Raw genomic sequence first — 25,419 nt, 5'->3', positions numbered from 1 at the left:
CCCCTTAAGCTTTGGTACATGTTTTTATTTTCATGTCTCAGGCATTTTCTAATTTCCCTTTTTAATTTATTCTTTGACCTCCTGGTTCTTCAAGAGTATGTTGTTTATTTTTCATATATTTGTAGATTTTCCCATTTTCCTTCTGCTACTGAATTCTAGTTTCATCCCACTGGGATCAGAAAAGATATATAAGGTCAGTCTTTTAAAATTTGCTAAGAGTTGTTTTGTGGCCTTATGTATAGTCTATCCCAAAGAATATTCCATGTGCCCTTGAGAAAAATGTATATTCTGCCACTGCTGGGTGAAATGTTCTGTACATGTCTGTTAGGTCTAACTAGTCTACAATGTTATTCAAGTCCTCTGCTTCATTTATGATCTTCTGTCAGATGTTCTTCTATCCATTATGGGGTACTGAAGTCTCCTAATACCAACCCCATGTGTTGCTATTTATTTCTCCCTCTAAGTCTGTCAATGTTTGCTTTATATATTCAGGAACACTAATGTTTTAGGCATAAATATCATTGTTATACTTTCTTGGTGAATTGCTTCTTTTATCATACTAAAATGTCCTTGTCTCTTGTAAGTTTTTGATTTAAGGTTTGTCTATTTTGTCTGAACCACCCGGCTCTCTTTTGGTTACTGTTTGCACTGATTATCTTTTTCTACACTTTTCACTTTCAGCCTATGTGTGTCCTTAGATCTACACGGAGCCTCTTATAGACAGCAAATAGCTCAAAGCTGGGTTTTTCCCATCTATTCAGCCAGTCTTATGCCTTTTGACCTGGGAGTTTAATCTGTTTACATTTAAAGTGATTACTAGTAGGGAACGACTTGCTATTGCCATTTTGTTAACCGTGTTCTGTTTGCCTTACAGCTTTTTGTTCCCTTCTTCTTGTACCGCCTTCCTTCATGTTTCACCGATTTTTTTGTAGTGATATGCTCTCATTTGCTTCTCATTTCCTTTTGTGTAAAGTTAAAACAATTTTTTAAAGTGATGTAAACTAAACTTCAGTTATATACCAAAACACTACTTTTCTACAGCTCCTCCACCCCACTTATATTATCGATGTGACAAATTACATCTTTATATGATGCATAACCCATTAACATAGATTTACAGGTTTTTTTTTTTATACTTTTGTCTTTTAAACTCCATGCAAGAATTAAAAGTGGATTTATGCACCAAACTTACAGGTTACTATATGTGTCCATGTATTTCCCTTTACCGTAAACTCTATAATATAGCTTCATGTGGCTATTTAGTGTGCTTTCATTTCAAATGGAAGGACTCCCTTTAGCATTTCTTACAGGGCAGGTCTATTACTAATGAACTCCCTGAACTTTTGTTTATCTGAAAAGTCTTAATTTCCCCATCATTTCCGAAGGACAATTTTGCCAGATAATTGTATTCTTGGTTGGTGGGTTTTTTCTTTCAGTACCTTGTATATACCACCCACTGCCTTCAGGCCTGCAAAGTTTCTCCTAAGAAATCCACTGATAGAGCCATATCTCATTTTATTGTGCCTTGCTATACTGCACTTTGCAGATATTGCAGTTTTTACAAATTGAAGGTTTGTGACAATCCTGCATTGAGCACGTCTATTGGCACCATTTTTCCAGCAGCATTTGTTCACTTCCTCTGTGTCACATTTTGGAATTTTCACAATATTTCAAACCCTCCACAAGCAAAAAGATTACAACTTGCAAGCATTTTGAAAGGTATGTACAATTTTTTTCTAGACATAAAACTACTGCACACTTAATAGACTACAGTACAGTGTAAACATAACTTTTATATGCACTGGGAAACCAAAAAATTCAACTGACTCGCTTTATTGCAGTGGTCTGGAACCAAACCCACAGTTATCTCCCAGGTGTGCTGTATTTTTACAAAAGCTCACTTGAATATGAAAAGTCACTTTTCTCTTGCTGATTACAAGAGTCTGTCTTTGACTTTCAACAGTTTAATTATAATGTGCCCGAGAGTGGGTTTTTTGGGGTTTATCCTAGTTGGAGTTTGTTAAGCTTCTTAAATTGTATGTCCATTTATTTCCTCAGACTTGGGAAGTTTTTGGCCATTTTTTATTCAAATAATCTTCAAAACAAATCTCTGCCCCTTCCTCTCTCTTCTCTTTCTGGGTCTCCCACGGTGTATATGTTGGTCCACTTCGTCCACCTGCTGGGCTTCTGCAAGTCCCTCAGGTTTTCTTCAGTTTTCCCCATTCTCTCTCTTTTTTTGCTCCTCTGACTTAATGACTTCAAATAACCTGTCTTCATCTTTGCTGATTCTTTCTTCTGCCTGATCAAGTCTGCTGTTGAGCCTCTCTAATGAATTTTTTCAGTTCAAATTATTATATTCTTCAGCTCCCAAATTCATTTGGTTCCTTCTTATAATTTCTACTTTTTGATATTTTCAGTTTGCTCACACTTCATTTTCCTAATTTTGCTTAGTCGTCTATTTGTGTTCTCTTTTAGCTCACAGAACATCTTTAAGAGAGTTTTAAAGGTTTTTTTTGTCTGGAAGTTCAGAGAGCTGTGTTTTCTTATAGTCGGTTTCTGGAGCTCTGTTTCATTCCTTTGATAGAGCCATATGTCCCTTTTTCCTTGAATGAATGCCTTGTGACTTTTTTTTGTTTTAATTTTGGCATCTGGAAAACACCACAACCCCTCCCAGTCTTAACGAGTGGCTTCATGGAGGGGAAGACCTTCACCAACCAGCCCACCAATCAGCTTGTGGTTCTGGGACCTCTCAAAACTTTTCTAGGGATGTGTCTTCTCTGGGCTTGTGTGTGTGCTTTAACTACAACTTGAAGCTGCGGATTACACTCCAGGTTGTACTGAATTACTCCTTTTGCAATTTCTTTGAAAATATTCCACCTACCTATTTCTGAGTCCCACAAGAAAAGCAGTCTTATTAAGGCATACCATACTCAGTTTGATCATCTACTTAAATGTACCATACTTAGTCCCAAATGGCTTTTTGTGTTTTAAAATATTAAATCGATCTGCAAATGATAATGGGTCATGACTGTGATAAAATATACAACAAAGTGTGTTAGGTGTTCCCAGAGGCAACTGGTAGAGCCATTATTTTGCAGGAGTATTTTCACAGCTATACTAGTATTCTTAAAATAAATATAGGGGTCATCAAAGTGATTCAATACATGCTGTCACAAAAAAGGCTTCATTATTTTAAAATCACAAATTGTACATACTCCTAAAAAGATCTGAATAGTTGCTTCTCTGTTGGCCACAAATATATTCAGTTAAGTAATTCATTAGTTTGGTACTATTTATCCTTCTCTTATTCTATTAAGAAGGCTATTAATAAGTTTTAACATTATTCTACCTTTACTAATATACCAGGGACCATATAATAAAAATATTTTAGTTAAAGATCTAGGCGCAACAAAAACTGTAAATCCAGAATAAGTTAATAAATAACGATCCTCACTTAAGGATGATGACAAGAATCCCATGCCAAATATGTGCTCAACATTCTCCTCTTATGCCATTAACCTGATGTAAAAACAGAATATTACATGACCCATATTCCACCTGCTAAAATGATCGACTGTTAGCCTTAATATCCTAGGACTGCCCTATTGCCTCTAGCTCTAACAGATGATATTTCTATACAGAACTTTAATACTGGAGGCCTTCCTCATTAGCAGCTACTTCTAAAATGTGGTTAGATATAGACAGAATAGTTGATGCAGATGCTAAAAGAGACAAATTCTAAACGAAGATGTATTTGTTTCCCATTCCTGCCATAACAAATTACCACAATCTTACTGGTTTAAAGAACACAAATCTATTATCTCACAATTCTGTAGGTCAGAAGTCTGACTGAGTCTCAACCAGGTAAAATCAAGGTGTGAGCAGAGCTGAGTTCCTCCCTGGAGGCTGGGAAGGATCCCTGTTTTGCTCCTTTGGGTTGTGGTTGTAGGATGGAGGTCCTCGTTTCCTTGCTGGCTGTCGGCAGAAGGTAACTCCTAGCTTCTAGAAGCAGCTTGCGTTCCTTGGTTAATGACCCTCTTCCTCATCTTCACAGCCAGCGAGGATGCGAGGATGCGCTGAGTGTCTCACCTACTCTTCTGCCTCTTTTGTCTGGCCTGAAGTGCTCACGTGATTACTGGACCCACCCAGATCATCCTGATTAATCTCTACTTGAGGGTCAGCTGATTAGTAACCTTACTTTACTTTTGCCATGTAAATGTGACACACTGACAGGTTCCAGGGATTAGGTTATGAACATCTCCGGGGCCATTATCCTGCCTAGCACAAAAAGCATTTAGAAGAAACTTTTTAGGTAAGGATGAAAACCGGAAATAATTTCCTCAAATGAAATCCTGGCCTGTATTTAATAATTCGTTAAACCAAACAAACAACTTTAGATATCCACTCTTCAGAGTTTTAATGTATTTCTTGTAGAATGCAACCATCAATCTCTAATGACAATTTATACTGACTGGAAATCCTGAGTATCAATATCCAAATTAATGTCTGTAATTTAAGAAAATGGTCATTTCTCTTTGTTAATGAGAAGTCCCTTGAAAATACTATTTAACCCTTCATGACAAAAGGCAAAATAAAATTATTTTAGTGGGATCTGAATCCTAAAATGATGCGTACCAGGAATTGTTCCTATCACTGATTATCTGCCTAACTCTAATACACAATTATTTTACCATTTTTGGAGTAGGTTTTCAATTTCTGGTCTGCCTTTAAAAAGAAATTCCCATCATGTTACAAAAAATATAAGTATGAATTAATTTGAATTAAGTCTGAAATGAATCTTTTTAGAACTGACTATTGGTATAATCAACTTTCGATCAAAAATACTTTCAATATTTTTTCTGTTGTAAAATGTACCACTTTTTCAATCTTCGTGTCTACTGAGTCATATATTTCAAATTAAAAAACAAACCTTCACACACTTCTGCTGAATATCATTTCTCTGAGAAGCAAATGTGGGTAGTGCCTTTTCACCATCCATTCCAGATTCTTCATGTTTCAATTTGCTAAGGTGATGATCCGAAATCCAGTCCATGAAGACAGTTAGAAGTTCATAAACTTGTCCATTAAGTGGTACCTATATGCCAAAAAACTAAATCAAGCACTTCTTTCAATTCACAGCCTCCTAAAACTTCAAAGGCAAGTTTTAAATTTGGTAAGTGATTACGGAATAATTTATCTAAAACACTAAAAACATGTATTGGATGACAAAGCTCCTCCAAATGAAAGAAATTCCAAATCAAGTATCTCTAATTAATATTAGAAACATGTTAAATGCTGGCTGACAGAAGGGGAGAAACCCACCATAACAAGGAAATTGAAAGAACTGCACCTTATAACCAAAAGAGAGAATTTTCATTAAAATTCTTTATCCAAGTTTGATAACGGAGAAGAGTAAAATTGGCCTTAACTCAAGAGCATGAACCACCATAACTAATAGATTTTAACAAATTTAAAGGTCTCAAAAGCTAAACAGTTTCCACCATGAAACTTCAAATCTTCTTTTTCCCAAAAAAGTTGTTTTCCTTTACACCATAACATTCTATAAATAGGGTATGAAAAATTTTTCCTGGAAATCCTGTTCTCTGAGAGTCTACCAAAATGGGAGGAAAATAAGAACAAAGTGCCATAAAAAAATTATAAATTCAACTAAACTGATTTCCGTGTTCCTTCAAATCACTTTTAGTCAGTTTAATTCAACATTTATCACACATGTTCCTTAAACAGGAACTATGCTAGATTTAATTTTAGACAGAGAAATACAAAAGCAAGTTAATAAAAAGGCAAAATTAAGCAGACAGCAATCCACAAAAACAGAATCAGATGAATGAAAACAAAGTTATACTATTCTGACCAAGAGTCACTTTTAACTTTCTCAATTTTCTTCACATAGGAACTTCTGATGAAAACTGCAATCATCTTGACTAACCTGAGTATAAATCTCCACTTTTTCCAATTTACTTTATTCTTTTTTTAATTAAAAAAATTTTTTCACGGGACTTCCCTGGTGGTGCAGTGGTTGGGAATCTGCCTGCCAATGCAGGGGACACGGGTTCGAGCCCTGGTCCGGGAAGATCCCACATGCCGCGGAGCAACTAAGTCCGTGCGCCACAACTACTGAGCCTGTGCTCTAGAGCTCGTGAGCCACAGCTACTGAGCCCGAGTGCTGCAACTACTGAAGCCTGGGTGCCGAAAGCCCGTGCTCTGCAACAAGAGAAGCCACCGCAATGAGAAGCCTGCGCTCCGCAACGAAGAACAGCCCCCGCTCGCCGCAACTAGAGAAAGCCCGCGCGCAGCAATGAAGACCCAATGCAGCCAAAAATAAAATTAATTAATTTTAAAAAAATTATTTTTTTTCACAGCCAGCATCCATGACAGCAAAAAGGCGGGGGTGAGTTAAATACGACCTTTTCCAACCACTAAACCCTCTGCACACAGCCGGGGCCTGGTAGAGGCGAGGGCAGGCGGGGCGGCCACAGGCTGGGGCAGCCCCATTGGGAGCGCAACGTGGGGCCCAGGAGGGGGTCCTTGCAGGTCAGAAAGGGACCCTAGGCCTGGAGCCCCCGGGAGGGCCATGCGGCCGGTGCTGCCGCCCTTGCTGTGGCCGCCGTGCTCCTCCTGGACGAGACGCGGAGGCCGGGCCAGCGATGCTGTGGGCTTGGCTCCCTCCCCGCCCGACGTCAACAGCCCGCCCCGAGCTGACCTCCCACTGCAGGTGCCGGAGGGGACGCAGGCCGGGTCCTCTGTGCTCTCGGCAGCACGGCCCAGAGCCGCGGCACCTCCCTGCTGACACCCCGCAGCACCGCCAAGCGGGGGGCCCGAGAGCTCGGCACAAGCAGCTCCCCCAGGCCTGGCCCTGCGGATGGACGAGGTCCCCGGCCTTCCGTCGAGGAGGTGCTGTGCGTGGACCCGTGCGCAGGACTGGGAGCGCGGCGGCTCCTGCTGGATCCGGCCCTGCCGCACCGCGCCGGCCTGTCACAGGCCAGACGGTGCCCACCCCGCCTCTGCTGCTGGGGCTCCCGTTGCCTTCCTGAAACAGGGCCATCCCCCCAGTTCACTCTATGAAAAACTAGAGCATTTATCAAAACCACTGAAGCCCAGTGAGGTATCACTACCCCCCCACCGCAAAGGTCAAAATGAAAAAGACTGCAAACACCAAATGTTGGCAAAGTTGTCATACACACATTGCTAGCAGGAGTACGAATGGTACAACCACTTTGGAAAACTGGCAGTTGCCCCAAAAGTTAAACATACCTCTACCTTATGACCCAGAAATTCCAGTCTTGGCTATATTTCCAAGAGGAATGAAAACACATGTCCCCAAAAAGCCTTATACACGAATATTCTTAGCAGCTGAATGTTTTGTTTTGTTTTTGCAAACAAAAGCATATTTGAAATATTATAGCAATACTTTTCTACAAAGAAATTATCACAGTGAGTCCTTTCACACCAAGAAGAATGTTTGCTAAAGGGGAAAAAAAATAAGGAAGAGAAAAATGTCCTGGCTTTCCAGTGGAGAAATCATATCATACCTTATAAGGTTTTGAAACTGGTACTTTTTCCTGTTTTAAACTTTTTGCTTCGTGAGCGGCGTGGGGATTTCCTTTCAATCTCTGTATTGTCATAAACTCATACTTCCTCTGTGACAGTACATATCCATGAATTAAAAAAAAAAATTATATTAAAAGTGAGAAAGTCCAAAGGCAGTCCTTTTAAATTTCACTTGTGTCTCAAGAGAAGAGCAGGTACCTTACCTGTAAATTATCTAAACGAGCTTGAACTCTTTTAGCCTGAACCTCCAACTTCCTGTTTTCTTCACTTACTTCATTTAACTAAAGTAGGAAAACATTAGATATATCAATAGAAACCTCAAGCCGATTTCCTACTAAAGTTTTCCCAGTGTACTATCTTATCTAGTCTGTGTTACCAAGCAACATAACACAACAGACAGAGGTAGCACCCATGATTAAAGATCACAGCTAAAACCACCATTTGGTCCTAAAACATTAAGAGTGTCTAAGAAAGTTTACTTCATTCTATGAAAAATGTGCAAGTCTCGTAACATCTTACACGTGTACATTTTAATAGGAAACGTCTTTTAGTAGAACTTTTTATTGAACTATAATGTATGTACAGAAAAGTGTACAAATCATTAAATATCACCATAATGAATTACTGGGATTGGAGTAAATGTATCTGTTAATTTAGGAAAACTGACATCTTTACCATATTGAGTCTTCTCATCCCTGAGCATAACATAGCCTTCAACGTATTTCGGTCCTCTTTAGCTGCTTTTAATAACATTTTGTACTCTTCACTATGCATGTTCTATACATGTATAATCTTTCTTTAGATTTATTCCTGGATAGCCATTGCTTTTTGATGCTACTACCCATAGTATCTTTCAATAAACATTCACTACTTGATTATTGTTGATATACAGAAATACACTTGGTATTTTATATACTGAACTTATACCCAAAGATTCTCCTAAATTTGCTTAATTCTAATAACTTGTCTGTATGCTCACTTGGATACTTACTACATCTGTGCATAATCATGTCATCGGAGGATAATTCTTATTTCTTCCTTCCCGACCCTGCCTTTCCTCTCCTCACTGCACTGACTGGGACTTCAGCACAAAGTTCAACAAAACTGTAACAGTGAACACCTTTATCTTGTTCTGATCTCAAGGGAGAAGATTTCAATAACTTACATTAAGTGTGATTCAGAAGTTGGTTTTTTTTTTTTTCTTTGTAGATACTCTATGAGAATTAAGTTCTCTTCTATTACTAGTTATTATCTTTGAGTTGGTGCTGAATTTTAAATCAAGGAATTATATGATTTTTCTCCTTTTATTAGATGATGTGTTGATTTTCAAATGATAAACGACCCTTGTATTCCTGGACTAAGTCCACTGAGTTGTATTATACTTTTTTTTTTTTAATTAATTAATTTATTTATGGCTGTGTTGGGTCTTCGTTTCCGTGCGAGGGCTTTCTCTAGTTGTGGCAAGCGGGGGCCACTCTTCATCGTGGTGCGCGGGCCTCTCACTATTGTGGCTTCTCTTGTTGCGGAGCACAGGCTCCAGACGCGAAGGCTCAGTAATTGTGGCTCACGGGCCCAGCTGCTCCGCGGCATGTGGGATCTTCCCAGACCAGGGCTCGAACCCGTGTCCCCTGCATTGGCAGGCAGATTCTCAACCACTGCGCCACCAGGGAAGTCCCTGTATTATACTTTTTGTGTACCTCTGGATTCAATTTGCTGATATTAAAATTTTTTGCATCTGTACTCACGGGAGACTGGCTTGCATTTTTTTTTTCTTGTAATGTTCTTGACAGGTTTAGTTTCAAGGTTATGCTGGCCTCATACAACAAGAAAGGGAGCATTTCTCTTTTTCTGTTTATGTAAATAAGGTACATGATATTTCCTCCTTAAAAGTTAGCCATTAGTCTTACTGCTCCTTCTTTGAAGGTAAGGTGTCTTATTTTTCTCTGATTTTATCTTTATCTAAAGTCTTTGTGTCTTAAAATAGCGTGCTTATATGGTTTTCCTCAGTATTTACCCTGCCTAGGGTTAACAGAATTTCTTAGAATCTACAGGTTGGCATCTTTCACCAGCTTTGGATATCACCTCTTCACATATTATATTTTTGCCTTATTAACTACTTTTGGAACTCCCGTGTTAAACTTCTTCATTATGTCCCACATGCCTCTCTTGTGAATTTTCCAACCTTTCTCCACTCCTATCAATAGGTTCAAACTCGTAATAATGCACACTTCCCGTCACCACACACTCATCAAACACACGCAAGATTATCAAGGATTATATCCACCTAAGAGACACATATGGGCAACAATGCACCTATACTAGAAGTTAAAGAAACCCTTCTCAAAAAAGAGTGCTCGCCTGAGACTGTGATGGGAAAAAGCAGTCTCTCCAGGATGAGGAGGCTTCCAGACAACAGTGAGTCAAGGTGACACTCTAATTGTGGGAGTTTAGACCTGATTCAGAGAAGCCAGAGCATCACATTAAGTGAGAAATGGGGGACCTAGTTATCACTGCCAAGGGGAAAGGTTGTAACAAGTAGTGAAGAACACACAGCTAGCCAAGGGATTCCAGGAGCCCAGTTCTATCCCAGAGTACGAGCTCACCAACATGTGGGAATCCACGAAGCTCCCCAGCCCAAGGCCTTAACCACTGAAGTGACGAGCTTTACCCGCTTCTGCTCATCTACGCTTCCCTCCCCACGAACACACACGATCACTCTCCTGTCCCTCTTCCACAGAGCCCTTCACTTTCACATCTTTCAGGCAAAAACTGGCAAAGGGAAGTGGAAAAAAAAAAAAAATACAACTCATAAGAATTTTGTGCAACTTGAGTATTATTAAGCACTGAGCTAAACCACAGCACTTAATACATAAGGGCAGTGCAATGTGACACGGTGGGCATGAGCTCACGCTCCCCAGCACAGGATCAACACATCACAGACACTCCAAACATAAAGAGTGGTGTGTAACAGCAGGTGCAAGAACAGCACAAAGCTACAAATCAGCGCCTAAAGTACCCAGGTTAGCAGGTTTTCTTTTGCTTGTTTTTAATCTAGTCATTGCTACTAATAGTTTAAAAAATTTCAAGTTGTCAAACATCTCAGCTGGTTGTCAGAACAGATGATGAGAAACCAAGAGCTTAAGAATACTTTATTTATATTTGGAAGTATTTTATAATAAAGGCAACAAATAAAGATAATCAAGGTTTTCTCAAGCCAGAATATGTTCTAAGATTTTGACTTAACAATTTGTTAATCTATATAGTTTTAAGAATGTCTTATAATCTAATATAGATAAAATAGGTCTTACCTGTTTTTTTAAGCTATCATTCAATTCTTTCAATGCATCAAAAGAGGACCTTAGCCTCCTGCTTTCTTTATTTCTTTCCTTAAGAACTTCAGTTAAGTGCTCCACTTCTGCATCATGTTGCTAGGAGGGAAAAAATACAGATTCTATGTCACTAATGCCACTGAACATAAATTAATTAAAAATTAGAACTCCTTGAATCACACGGACTTTAATCAGTGTATTTAAGCATAACGACTAATACTGCAAATGATTTATAAAAACTGTATAATCAACCAAACTAATAACAAAGCATTAAAAACATATGTTAAATACCTATTAAAACATAGGACACAAATTGATTAGCAATTAGGCTACTTTCTGCTTCTGCTCAGAAAAATCCACAACAGAAACACACTGAAATAATTTCTATTTGACATCATGGAATGATAAAACAATGAAGGATTTCTGATCCTTTTCAAGAGACTAGTTAATTATTCATAGCGTTCTGAATTAAAATTTAAGGTTTAAATTACCCTTGTGGAGTAGAAGAAATATGCCATAGACAGAACAAACTAATTTCTTGTTCTCATAAATTAGCTAAAATTGTACATCTCAGAAAACTTAAATAATAAAATTTCCTGAGCCCCAAACTATTCGACTTTCCTTAACCGGTTTTATAAATGATTAAAATCACTTTCCCCTCTAATTCCATTTAAATGAGAGCGCTTTTAGATTTAAATTGTGAATACTTATATAGTTTCTTTCACCTTTTACTCTCAAATTTATGCGTAATGTATTAAAACAAGCAAGTTTCCACAGGAAATCAAGAAACTGAGTTAATTTCCTTCTTTCAAGTAATCATCTAGGTTCCATTAAAATAAAGCAGTTAGCTTTATACTTACTACAAGTAGCAAACACACAAATCCAAAGAGAAAAAAATCAAGGCTAAAACTGGGATGGAGAGCGCTGAGAATCCAAGCATTCATTCTTTGCCCTGTTTAAAAATCCAAGCTTGTGATGGGGGAAGGGTAAGCTGGAACAAAGTGAGAGAGTGGCATGGACATATATACACTACCAAACGTAAAATAAATAGCTAGTGGGAAGCAACCGCATAGCACAGGGAGATCAGCTCGGTGCTTTGTGACCACCTAGAGGGGTGGGATAGGGAGGGTGGGAGGGAGGGAGACACAAGAGGGAAGAGATATGGGAACATAGGTATATGTATAACTGATTCACTTTGTTATATAGCAGAAACTAACACACCACTGTAAAGCAATTATACTCCAATAAAGATGTTTAGAAAAAAAAAAAATCCAAGCTTGTGAAAAAAACTAGCTTTATGCAACTTTATTATTACATTAAATGACTCCTGAAATAACTTAGGATATGGTCACAAATACTATACGTATTTTAAAAATTAAATTAATATTCTCACTGTACAAATCTTCCACCTCCAGAAGAGATTAAAAATGTATGACATGGGTTCCATTTCCAGAGGGCTCTCTTACCGATTAAACTAATTAAACTAATTAAACTAACAACTAATTAAATTAAACTAACAACTAATTAAAACTAAAAACCGTACACAAAACACAAAAAGCTACTACCTAAGGAATGTCAAAGGGAAACAAAACCAGGGAATAGTAGAAAGGAGGGAAAACCTGGAGAAGAAACCATCAAGGGGCTGAAGTTTCCTGGGTTTCGTTTTCCCTTGCAGTCTTGCCCCAGGGCAGGTCCCAGACACTGCTAATCGGAGAGAAACTGCTTTTCAGGGCTGCGAAACCAGGAAGAGGGGACCCCACGAGCCAAGGAACGTGCTCAAATCTGGATCAGCCCTGAGCCGGCGAAAGCAGCAGAGCAAAGGAGCAGAGACAGGAATTCAGTTTAAAAACAGCCCCACTGCGCGTAGGCACCTTAAAGACCCAGAGCATCAGAGCAAAGGCTGAGAGCCCCCAGCGGTGCCCGCGTGACAGGTTCCAGAGCAACAGCACAGGCTTTGGAAACCGAGCGACGGGGGCACAGCCCACACGGTGAGAAAACACTCAGCCTCGACCCACTGGGCTCACTGCTTAAGAAATGAATACATACAACCACCATTCTTCAGAGTGTTATGAAAGGATCCAGAATCTATACAAAATTAATAATATCCAAAAGGTCCCGAAGACAATCCCAAACTCACTGCACATACAAAGAACCAGAAAAATGTGATTAGGTTTCAAGAAAAATGCCAACCCTTACGTGATCTAGAGTGGAATTTTTAACTGAATTCCAAATGCCAATGAATGCAAATGGAAAGACAGAAATTCTCGTAAGAAAAACTGAAAATAATTGGAAAATTTAGAACTTTAAAATGCCAGAAATAAAAAAATTCTCTAGACGAGCTCAATTGCAACATGGAAATGAAAGAAGAAACCGTGATCCCGTGATCAAATCTGAAGGACGCACAAGAAAAGGACTGAAGAGAGGAACAGCCTCAGAAACCTGAGGGGTGACAGCAAAGTGGGAGGGGGGGGGAGGGTGCTTGCTGGGGGGTGCGGGGAGGCGGGGGAGACGGGCAACTACGAGGAGCGCGTGGGAACTCTGGGGGCCGGGATACTCTTCTTCTTGGTCACGGCGCCCATCACGAGACTGCACGCGCTTTCAAAACAAATAGTAAATTCTCCTCTATATAAGTTACACGTATAGTAACCCATCTCTTGATATGAAACAAAGAACAATACCATACCAACTACCTGACAGTCTCGATAAAAATATTTAATCTGAATATAAATGTTAGGAAACAATCAGGCAAATACAGAATAAGACACACTCTTTTAAGACTACAGGCCAAAAGTCTTCAAAGAAAAGCCTCACAAAAAGCCAAAGTGGTGATGTGGATTGCTCTCGATCCAGAGAAACCAATGAGATTTGCCTGCATTTTGTCTAGTTCCTTGATCAGAGAACAAAACAAAAAGCAATAAAAGACAATTTGGGGACCCACTGGGAAAGCGAGCGTGGACTGTGTATGTATTTTAAGTTAAATTATACAATTAGCACGCGTTTCCTTTTCAATAGTGGTGCGGAGAACACCCTCATTCTGAGGCGATCCATAGCACGGAAGAAGGACTTAGCGTGCTGGGTCTTGATTTTTGCAACCCACCTTCAACTGGTCCAGGAGAAAACGTGAGGGCGGAGAGGCTGAGCAAACGTGCAAATGCCAACGAGCAGGGAGCCCAAACCAGAGGAGGAGGGCCCTGCGTGCTGAAGTCAGCGCCATGCGCTTACCTCCTTCAAGATCTGGAACCTTGTAAGAACCTCTTCTCTGACACCTTTAATTTTATTCAAGGCACTTTCATGTCTGAAAAGCAGCTCTTCTCTCTCAGCCAGAAAACGTTCTCGCTTTTGAAGCTCTTCAGCAAATTCCTGTTGCGCTGCAGTTTCACACTGTATGGAAAGGGCAGAGTTTAGTGTTTTTCGGAAGCACACGCACCAGCGGTACAAGTGAGAGTCTCACTCACTGAGATGGTAGCTCAATCGAACGGCGTTTCGGACACAGGGGAACCAAGTGAGCGCAGACGCAGCAACAGCCAGACCGGCGTGCAGATGACCCTGTACTTTGCAGGATCCACCAGTGAGATTCCACCGTGAGGACTCGAGAGAATTTGGGGTGCAAGCGAGGTGAGCACCGCGGAGCTCCCCGCGCCCGCCGGGATGCCCTCCACCCCTCCCCTTCCCATCGCCTGGGCTGCCCTCCAGCCACCTTCCCTGCCCTGAAGCCACCAGCTGAGCTCCCCTGGAGAAGAAAGCCTCACACCTGAAGAGGCGCTCCTGTGCGGCCCAGAAATCCTCTCCCACCTCCCCCCATTCCCCACGGCGCCTATGCAAACCTACTCCACCCTCCACCCTGAATCCATCACCTCCTCCAGCCTCTGTGCAGGCAGCCTGGTCTCTGCCTTCACGGGGGCACAGAAGACAGCGCGGGGAGGCAGCCTTACAAAGGGAGGCCGGCCTCCCACTGCCTCTGCCTCCTGGGGAGACTGCTGCCACGCAGTGCTCTATTATTTCCAACGCTCCCGTCGCATCAGAAATGAAATCTCCCTGGACCCCGCCCACTGGCCTCCCCTGCTCACAAACTTCTTTAAAATGTTGTCTACGTTTGCTAAGCCCTCTTGACATCCCAGTCACTCCTCGACGTACTGATACTTTCATCTGGCCTCAACCCACGTCCCCTACTGAACCAGCTGCCCAATCACTGAACCCACAGGTCCCGCTGCAGCCCTGGTTTCACGCATCGCACACTCTGGTCCCCTCCTTCCTCGCCTCCCTGACACCACCTCCTCCGGGTCCCCTTTCCCCTCCGCGGGCTCTACTCCCTCCCCTGCCCTTCAATTACTGCGCTCCTCAAGACTGGGGGTTAAGCTGCATTCTTTCTCCATACTTCCTCTGCTTGGTTCCATCCACCCAGGGGCTAAAAGCACTGCGCACGCAACTCACTGTTTCCAAACTGCGGTGCTCAGCTCTTTCCCCCAAGCTCCAGACTCAAGTCCAAGCTGCCTATTAACATCTCCACCTGTGTGCTTTCAGGTAGCACAAAACAGTCATGTCCAAAATTGAAATCAATTAGCCATCAGGGGAATGCAAATCAAAACCCCAAGACAGCACTTCACATCCACTAGGATGGCTAGAATCACAAAGACAGCGAGAAACTGGAACCCTTGCTCAGCACTGGTGGGGCGTAAAATGGTGCAGCCGTTTTGGGAAACAGTTTGACGGGTCCTCAAAAAGAAAAACACACAGGGCTGCCGTACGACCCAGCAACTCCACACCCAGGTACACACCCAGGAGAGGTGAAAGCACATGTCCACACAAACCTTAAAACACGAGTGTTCACAGCCGCGTTAGTCATAATAGCCAAAAGAGTGGAAACAACCCGAATGTCTACCAGTTGATGAATGGATAAAGAAAACGTGGAACATCCTTATAATGGAATACTATTCAACAATAAAAAGGAACAAAGTACTGATACATGCTGCCACATGGATAAACCTTGAAAATACCATGCCAAGTGAAAGAAGCCAGCTACCTCATGCTTATATGAAACATACTTACTACATATTTGTATGAAAAATCCAAAACAGGCAAATCCATCGAGACGGAAAGTAGATTAGTGGTTACCTAAGGCTGAGGCGAGTATGGGGAGACATGAGGAGAGACATGCAATGGGTAAGGGAGTTTCATTACTGGATAATGAAAATATTCTAAAATTGGCTGGGGTGATGGCCAGTGTAACTCTTTGAGTATACTGAAAATAAATGAATTGCACACTTTAAAAAAAATTAAAGAGGCCCTTCCACCATGTGACGACACAGCAAGAAGATGCTGTCTATGAACCCGGAAGCGGGCTCTCATCAGACCCTGACCTGCTGCTTCCTGCAGTGCCCGGCAGGCCCTGTGAAGGTACACCTCCCTCCTCCCTTTCCTGGGATGGCTCACGGTCAGGCTCTCCTCTGACCACCAGTTCTGGACGCGGAAGCTTTCTGCACAGGACCAGCCTCCCCTCTGAACACCCAGCAAGGCCTCAGTCCCAGCGGTTCCTGAGGCAGATGGATGAGGCCCTCAGAGGGATGGGTTCTACCACAGTCACTGGAAGATTCCCCATCATCAGTCAACCACTGGCAGAAACGTGCTGGAACCTTTTCACCTTAGCAGATGATGAAAGCCAAGAAATTCTGATATGGTGCTTATGTTGTCTGATTAACAAAGAACCACAGAATTCTGGAGAATTGAAACCGAACTCCTGGACACAGTCTTGTTACCTCGTGTACTCTCAAGGTCTTTAGGTTTGCACTGTAGGTTACTATCCTGTTTGGCTTAAAAATATGGTTTTATCAATTTAGTGTCTGAACTCAGAGAGAATCACATTAATGGACTCAACACTCAAAGGCAGAAAATACAAACTACAACAGCCCTGAGACACCCATCCGATCACGGGGAAAAGAGACCACCAGGATGCTGCCGACAGGAGCATAAGCGGACGGGCACTACCCCCACCCCCCCCCCACCCCCCCGCCGGAGGACCACGTGGCGCCCGTGCTGCCTTTCCTCACGCGTCGGGGAGCAAACGGAGCTGCCTGCGGGGCGCAATCTATCCTGCTGCGCATCTACACAGAAATCAAGTCCTGGTGGTTTATTTACAGGCTGGAATACAAAACGGCAATTAAAATGAACGAACTAGATCTACATTTTCCACGTATGTAAATCTCAAAAATGTAATAATAATGACGCAAGGGAAGTTGTGAAAACATATCCACAACGTGTCATTACATAAAATTTTAAAACACTCGAAAACAACGCATACATACGAATACATAAAGGGTTTAGTTAAAACATAACAGAAATGATCCACACTAGCTTTAGGGGAGGGCTTTATCCTGGGAAGAGAAGAAACGGGATGGGAGACAGGTGCTTCATCTGTAATTGAAACGCTTTACTTCTTTAAAAATATCAAATAGAAATATTAATAAAATGTTAATATACTAAAATACTGGCAACAGGCACACTGCTGATGTTTTTCTACATGTCGTATTTTTTTAAAAACTAAAATACAGGGAATTCCCTGGTGGTCCAGTGGTTAAGACTCTGTGCTTCCACTGCAGGGGGCACGGGTTCGATCCCTGGTCGGGGATAATAGGATCCTGCATGCCACGTGGTGCAGCCAAAAAATACAACATTAAAATTTAAGAAAACAAATTAAAAAAACAAAAATACAGTGTTACTTTGTAAAATAAAGAAAATGAAGAAATTATTTCCTGCACAAAAAGTTAGAATTTTTTAAAAAATGGAATTAATTAATCCTCTCCTTCTCTAGTTTTGTCCCCTATCTCAGCAAAAAGCAGCCCATTTCCAATACCCAAAGAACTGACCTGCATTTCCCCCTGAACTACAAGCCTATCGCACATCTCCCAAATTGAAACAATCTCCAAGACCTTCTGATCCCACCTCTTCACGATGCTTAGAGCCCCTGGCTCCCCTCCACCACCAGGGCCCTCACCCTAGCCCAGGGCACTGCTCCTACATCTTCACACTGCACCTGCTCCAGGCCTCACCTACTGACCGCGTGAGACCTGTGTCTGCATTTCACTCTCGAACCTGATCCATTCCAGATGAAAATCTCGATCTTTCTCCCTAAATCCATTCTTCCTCCAAGTGGTACAAACCAGAAACGCGGGAATCATCCTCAACACCTTATTCTCTCTGCACCATATCCAACACTTCACCCCAAGTCCAAAATAAATCTCCAATCTACTCACTTCTGTTTCTCTGCCGCCATCCCAGTCCGAGTGGCCAGTATCGCTCACCGGGACCACTGCAGTAGAATACCCTATCTGGGCTATCAACTTCCACACCCGTCCCCTCCAATCCATTTCTTTAAGGAACTCTGCAGAGTCCCCTGCTACATTTCCCTTGAATGAGTGTTACCAGGCCTCAGGGGCTTCTCATACCAGAATGTCTGTCTACAACGGACCTCTTTCACTGGGCTAAACGCTACCCAACCTTCAGCGTCTGACTTCAATGTTATTTTCTTAGAAATACCCTGCCTGGTCTCTCGGTCCACTCCAATCAGGTGTTCATATTATAACTATATCATTCACTAAAATTTGTACAACTGTAACTACATGGGTACTTAGGCATCACTTCTAATAAGCTATGCATGGCAAGGACCATATACTCTATTTACTTCTATATACTCAGCACTTAGCATCAAAAAGCATATTAAGAGGTGTTCAAATATTTGTTGAATGAATGATATCACACAACATACCAAAAATGTATGTTTAATGACAACACGATAAAAGACCACAAAGTAGTTTTTTAAATCAGATTAAACTACAAATTAATTAAACAAGATTAACCCACTCTACTTCATTTTTTAAATTAAATATTTATATCTTTATTGTGTTTGCTATACACGATAGCTATGTCCTTAGAACCCTTACTCTTTTTTACCCTGTAAAGTACGGTCGAAGGCATCTTCTTAACACACTGGCTTCACCCTGGTACTCCTTGGCCTGAGCTGTCAGCATCTTCTCTCCCGACAGGCTGGTGACCTCACAACCTGATAAAGCCCTCCTTCCAAAGTGTCTCACCTCCAACTCCTTGTACCAAGAATGTCCTCCCCGCTCCTCTCCTCTTGAACTTCTGCCTCTCTGTCAAGTTACCACATTAAGTCTCTCCCTGAGCTTTCCCCCAGCGATTTTAGGCCAAAATAATCTTCTGAAATGCTACAGTAATTATAATCTTATTTTTTATTTAGAATTATTTAGACAAAATGATACTGGCTTTTAAAAAACATTTATTTCATGTGTATAAAAATGTAACGTATTTCCAACTAGAGGAATTTCAAACAGAAATTGTTATTACATATACTTCTGCTTCCTTCTGTACTCCCACTTAGTGGATGCTTGAGAAAGACATGAATTACATCCTTTAGAGACAAAGAAGAGAAAGGCCACTGTTCTGAACTGAATTCTGGTGAGAGCTGACAGGAGAACTTTTTACATATAGGTACTTAAAACAATGAATCTAGAACACCTACTTCAAAAAGCATACCTTACCAGCAAATTCTCTTTTATTTCTTCAGTAAGGATGGAATGGAAATAAACACTTATCTAACACAATTAAAACGAAACACCTGTGTTCGTGTTTCCTCAACGTTCGGCGCTGACAACATCAACATTTCCGGACCCTCGGTTCAGCCTGCGGGCTCACCTGCAGTTTCCGGTATATCTGGAGTAACTCATCGTAGATCTGGCTGACCTGACGCGGAAGCACACCCTGCCTGTTTGAGGCTCTGGACGCAGGGGAGCTGACACGTTTCGAAGGAGAGTCACTGGCGTCACTGCAACAGTCAGTCCAGTTCCTTGAATCTGAGGCCAAATTAGTTGGCCCGGCAACTGCTAAGAAAATTAAACTTACATTAAAAACTGAATTTATAGTTTTAAATATCCTCATAGTATTGTTAAACAGTTTCAAGGACTATATGCAGAGAGAAAGAGTGATACAGCAAACGGTTAACCTTTAGAAACTTTGGATGAAAGCCACACAGGAATTCTTTGCGGTCTTTTTGCAACTTCTCCGTAAATCTGAGATTACTTCAGAAATGAGTGCGCGAAAGCACTTATGGATTAACTGCCTAGACCAAGAAGTGGAAAGTTACCTCAGAAACCCCAGAGCACATTCCCTTCTCTCCCTTACACCAAACTAACCACTAACCCAAATACAGTGTTCATCATTGTTTCCCTTCTTTTTAATTTTTACTACTTATGTTTAAAAAATTATTTGTTTTGCCTGTCTTTAAACTTTATGTAACGTCTGTAGTTAAATAATCATATAATGACGTAACCTCTATAACCTCCCCCGTTAAATAACACGTTCCTGCATTAACGACGGCGGCAGGTGCACCACCCTCCACTGCGTCACCTGTGCTGTGTTTTTCGCGCACGGACACCTGAGCGGGGCGGCCTCGCCCCTGGCCCCTGGCGCCCACGGGGAGCGCTCCCCTAGAGCACACGATTGGCAGCAACACTGCAGGGTGGCAGGGTACGCGTGCAGAGTCCACTGCCCGGGGCCCAAAGCTAACCAACTCCCCCGACAGCAGTGGAGAGCGAGGCCCTCCTGCTTCGCTTCTCGCCAGCACTGAGCTATCAGAACTCACGCTCTGCGAACACCGAGCACAGTGGTTTTCCCTTGCGTTGGCCTCCAGCTGGGGCAGCAGCCCCGGCTTTAAGAAGGGCTCTCCCACAGTACTCCCCGTCTTGGACAGACTGGGGAGCCAAGACAAAAAGTAGGAATGTTTAAAAAGGAAAATGTCTCCCTTCCCTCACTCAGCAGACGCCCTTCAAGGGGAGACACCCTCTCCAGGCTCCCGTCCACCCAGCACCGGCCTGAAGACTCCTTAGTTCTGTCAGCCTTTACACACACTCAGCATTTGTTCAATGGTCATCCGTGGGAAAATCCACCGCACAGCAGGAAACACAAGCCGGCAGAAGTATTCTTCATGCTCCCCGTACACTGAGATGAATGGCGAAGAGGACGGAGCCGCGAGTGTCCTGTGTGTGTGGGAGATGCATAGGCTCCCGGGGGCAGCCGGGTCCTGCAGCCAAGAGGGGAGGGCACCACCCCGGCTGCCTCTTTTCCTGAAATCCTGGCAAAACTAGGATAGGCAGCCAGGTACACAGAGAGCAACTACTGGCTCAGGGCCAAAGGAAGCCAGACCTCAAGTGATCTGGACTATTTTCCTAAAATGTTTAAGGAAGAGGCACCTACTACCATAATTTTACTCACTTCCTAACAAATACTGACATGAAAAAGAACTGAAAAAATTATAAAAATATTCAGTTGATTATTAAGCACTTTTGAGAAACTTTGAGAGTGTAGAAATTCTACTGCAAAATCATGAAGTTTATTTTTTCTTCTCCTTTAGCTTCACGACAAGCACAGTAGCCAGCTCATGGCTTACAAAGCTCCAGGACACAGATATACAGACCCCTGAGAACCAGCGTTATTACTATGGGGTAAGCTTTACGCGCCCTACTGGACAGAGGTACTGTTTAAATGGCTGTTCTAAAATGAGTATTTCTCTTACCTTTGTTTATCTCTTTAAAAGACTGCTTGTTTATTTCGGAGGTACTAACTCTATGATCATTCCCAATGAACTCTTCTTCTGTTTCCCGTTGTTTTAAATCTTGAAAAGAATCCAGTTCATCATCTAGGCTTTAAAAGAAATTCTATCACAGCATGGAAGATTTCTACAGCATTTAAAGCAGGTGAGACTGCTTTTCAAATATTAACAGCGTCACAACTGAGAAAAATGTAACAAGTAAACATGTTTAAAAAAGCAAAAGGAAAAATTATAAAGTACCAGTCACTGATGCTGAAAACTCACTACAAAGTTCCTTCTACACATTCAAACAGGCTCAACTGCAAACTGCACACCCTGCCGACGCTCCACACTCCTCCTTCTGACCCCGGACACTGCTGTGAGGCAGATCTGACAGGCACTGCTTTGTCTAATTGTAACTAAGAGAACCAGTGTTTAAGGTGACAAAACGGAACCCTAAAGTTCAATTAACTGACAGGTGACATAACCAGCAAAAGGTGAAGCAGAACTAGAATCCCAGGTGTTCTCTCCAAAGAGATCACCTGAACGTTGACATTTCCAGACCAGTGCTGTTCAAAAGGAATATACTGCAAGTCACAAAAGATAGCTTAAAATTTCTGGGAACTCCCTGGCAGTCCAGTGGTTAAGACTCTGTGCTCTCACTGTCGACCGCCCAGGGTTCAATCCCCCATCGGGGAACTAAGATCCCGCAAGCCTCTCGGTGCCGCAAGAAGAAAAAACAAAATTCTAACAGCCATACTGAAAACATAAAAAGACATGAAATTTTAACAATATACTATATTTAACCCAGTATATCTAAAAGACTGTTATTTTAACATACAATCAATATTTTAAAATAAGACATTTTACATTCTTTTATCCATCTTTAAAATCAGCTGTGTATTTTATACTCACAGCACATCTCAATTCAGACCAGCCCCATCTCAAGAACTCAACAGACACCTGCGGCCTGTGCTGGGCAGCTCTACGACTCCACACTAGATCACAACTAGGGACTGTGGAAAAACTGTCCAATGTTAGAAACTTTCACAGTCCACAAGCTTCAACTTGTAACTTGAAATTACACCCAGACCGCTTACCTTAAAGATGATAAAACTATCAGTTAAATATATGAAAATAATTTCCATGAATTCATAATTAACTTCCAGCAATTTTCTCTTTCCTTCCTCTATATTCGATCAACCCCATGTCCAAATCTTGACTCCAGATCAACTAAGTGACTTTGTGAGCACCAAAGGAAACGGCAGTAACAGTAATGATGATAAATAGCGGTGCATCTGAGTGCTTCTCTACGTACTGAACACTGTTCTAAGTCCTTTACATGGATTAATTCGTTTAATCAGAGAATGAAGCAATTCAAGCTCCAAAATATCAATCACATTAACAACAGATACCTTAGGCACAATTTTCTGTTTTTCTCTCCACAATTACCCTGTTTCATTTTGTATACGTACACATTTTTATGGTTTAGCGTTATTTCAAAATGTCTGCTCCCTCTCGATACCTAAGCACTTCCTTCTGCCACATATTTTTGGCACTAATAGTATTCAACTTAGAACTTTATTTCACCTCAGCCTCCATTGTATTTACAGTGGTTTTACCCAGAGTAAAATCTCTTCTACAAAACCGCTGACCCCTCACAGCCCAGCACCGCATCATACGTATGCTATAGGCATTGATACCAACCCCCTGGGCTGACTTCTTCCGTCTCTCTGCTACCTGGGACACAGTGCTCACCACACCAGGAGACACACGACACAGACTAAGTTAATACCGCCGCCTAACAAACTTGTACTCGTTTTTACCCTAATTCCTTAGTTAATTAAAAAAAAAGGGGGGTGCTTCCCTGGTGGCGCAGTGGTTGCGAATCTGCCTGCCAATGCAGGGGACACGGGTTCGAGCCTTGGTCTGGGAAGATCCCACATGCCGGGGAGCAGCTGGGCCCGTGAGCCACAATTACTGAGCCTGCGCGTCTGGAGCCTGTGCTCCGCAACAAGAGAGGCCGCGACGGTGAGAGGCCCGCGCACCGTGATGAAGAGTGGCCCCTGCTTGCCGCAACTAGAGAAAGCCCTCGCACAGAAACGAAGACCCAACACAGCCATAAATAAATAAATAAACAAATACTTTAAAATTAGAATTAGAATATCACCATTAAAAAAAAAAAAAAAAAGGGTGGGGGGGAGCAAGGTCTTCATTTGGGTCCTGGATGAAGAGCCATCTATCACACAGTGTAACTTTGCATTATGCCAGCAAACACGACGCTAGGTTTGTGCTTTTATCAAATTCTCCGTAACACTCACTCAGTTTCTCTAACCACTCAGCAGCCTCCTCTCAGAGAAAAGCACACACAGGCAGCCCCTGACCCTCCTTAGTTTCCCGAGATGCCCAGGGGAGGCCCGAGCAGGACTCGGGGTACCTTGCCAACTGACGGTCCCGCGCTTGAGGGCACCACGGGGGGATGCGGGGCCGCGCCTCCTCTCATCAGAGTAACATCTCAGCGACGGACCAGCTTCATCTCCACGTGAGTAGAAACCGAAGTCCTCTGTGAACAGGAAAGAAGACGGCAGAGGCTGCTCACTAAGGTCAGATATCAACGACCTCATTCTCGACCCCGAAACGTAGGAGAACAAAGCTACATAGCGATTTCCTGTCTGTGTGTCTCCCTAATGCAGACTTCCAGAAAACAGGCATCAAGTCTGCTCTTCAAACAGCACTGACGTTCATCCCCGCCCCCCCGCACGTGACGCCGGCAACGACGCGGGGAAGCAAGCAGAGCAGGTGCCTCTAACCCCGTTCTATGGGTCGGAACCTAAGGACCGCAGGCGGTAGGCGAACTCCCCGAACGTTCAGAATCCGCCCTCCTTCCATCTCGTCACGACATCCCGCCAGTGCCCAAACGTTCAACACTTTATTTCTCCCCTTTATGCACTTCAAGCATTAAACGCTGCACAATAAACTACATCTGCTGCGGTGAAGAAAAGAGCGAGCGCCTCCCCAGCCGCGCGGACACCTGGCCCGCCGCCCTACCTGGGGTGCGGGGAGGCCGCCGCCGCCGCTCCGCCACGTCCGGCCGCCGGCGCCCGGGCTGAAAGAGAACGACGGAGCGGTGACTGGGGCGGGCCGGGCCGCCCGGCGCCCCCGCCCGGCACAACCGGCCTCATCCCGGTCCCCTCCCTGCCGCCCCGACACGCGCGCCGGGTCTGCGCACAGAGGCGGCCACCGCGGATCCACCGGGCCGCGCGCCCGCACCTTTAAGCGTGAAATCGGCTCGGACTCGCCGCTCTGGGGCGGGACCGAGGCGGTTCCGACCCGCATGCAAGTCACAGCCGGGAACGCCTGCCACGCATCTGCGCGCTGACGCGCCCGGCCCTTCCCGCTCCCGGTGCCCGCCGAGAGCACCCTCCCCGCAAGCGCACGCACGCCGCCGCCGCCAGGGGCCCTGCCTCGCGCCCACGCTCCGACCCGCAGATCCGGCGACCCGCGGACTTGGCATGGGCCGACAGGCAGGGCGGGACCTCACCTCGGAGGGGCAGCCGCCCCCCACGCCGTAGCGGCTTTTGAGGCGCTCCACCATCAGGTCCTGCCCGGGCGGCTTCACCACCCTCAGCTCCATGGCCGCGGCCGCCGTCGTCTCCCTGGTAACGGCGCGCGGCCGGGCGGGGCGGACGCAGCGGATTTGCGCCGTGACGCACGGCGCGCCGCGGCCGCCTACGTCTCCCCGGCAAAAGTGCTCTGATCTGCGGTTGGGCGGGCGCCTCGGACGTGCGTCACGACGCGCGCACGCCCCGCCCCCGGCGTTCCGTCGGCGCGGACATGGCTGGGCCCGGCCGCTGGCGCAGGTCCGTGCTCGCGGGCCGTGAGGGCGCGCGCGGGGCTCTCCTGTTTTCCTTTCCTTCCCAAGGG

The 25,419-nt window shown here is 43.6% G+C and overlaps 1 protein-coding gene across 16 annotated transcripts in view; it reads right to left on the bottom strand.

Moving 5' to 3' along the window:
- The window catches only part of CCDC138 (coiled-coil domain containing 138), a 67,826-nt gene extending 42,686 nt beyond the window's left edge, over positions 1-25,140 (bottom strand). For 10 of the 16 annotated variants that reach the window (XR_011076459.1, XM_068563895.1, XM_068563898.1 and 7 more), the window contains exons 1-10: positions 25,037-25,140; positions 24,544-24,601; positions 23,933-24,058; positions 21,481-21,603; positions 19,605-19,792; positions 14,121-14,279; positions 10,878-10,997; positions 7,773-7,850; positions 7,551-7,658; positions 4,931-5,095 (exon numbers count right to left, since the gene is read on the bottom strand). Coding sequence is in view for 15 of the 16 variants with exons in the window: in XM_068563895.1 (XP_068419996.1) it covers positions 4,931-5,095; positions 7,551-7,658; positions 7,773-7,850; positions 10,878-10,997; positions 14,121-14,279; positions 19,605-19,792; positions 21,481-21,603; positions 23,933-24,058; positions 24,544-24,601; positions 25,037-25,129 (1,218 nt within the window). In the remaining variant the exon portion in view is untranslated. Of the gene's footprint in view, positions 1-4,930; positions 5,096-7,550; positions 7,659-7,772; positions 7,851-10,877; positions 10,998-14,120; positions 14,280-19,604; positions 19,793-21,480; positions 21,604-23,932; positions 24,059-24,543; positions 24,602-24,765; positions 24,875-25,036 lie in introns of those variants that run through there. The other 6 variants (XM_068563896.1, XM_068563902.1, XM_068563906.1 and 3 more) reach the window with 3 other exon arrangements.
- Positions 25,141-25,419: the final 279 nt, after the last annotated feature.

The sequence above is a fragment of the Eschrichtius robustus genome, chromosome 15 (genome assembly GCF_028021215.1).
Source record: "Eschrichtius robustus isolate mEscRob2 chromosome 15, mEscRob2.pri, whole genome shotgun sequence".
In the NCBI taxonomy this organism is placed as follows: Eukaryota; Metazoa; Chordata; class Mammalia; order Artiodactyla; family Eschrichtiidae; genus Eschrichtius; species Eschrichtius robustus.
This window is presented reverse-complemented; position numbering and strand designations above follow the sequence as displayed.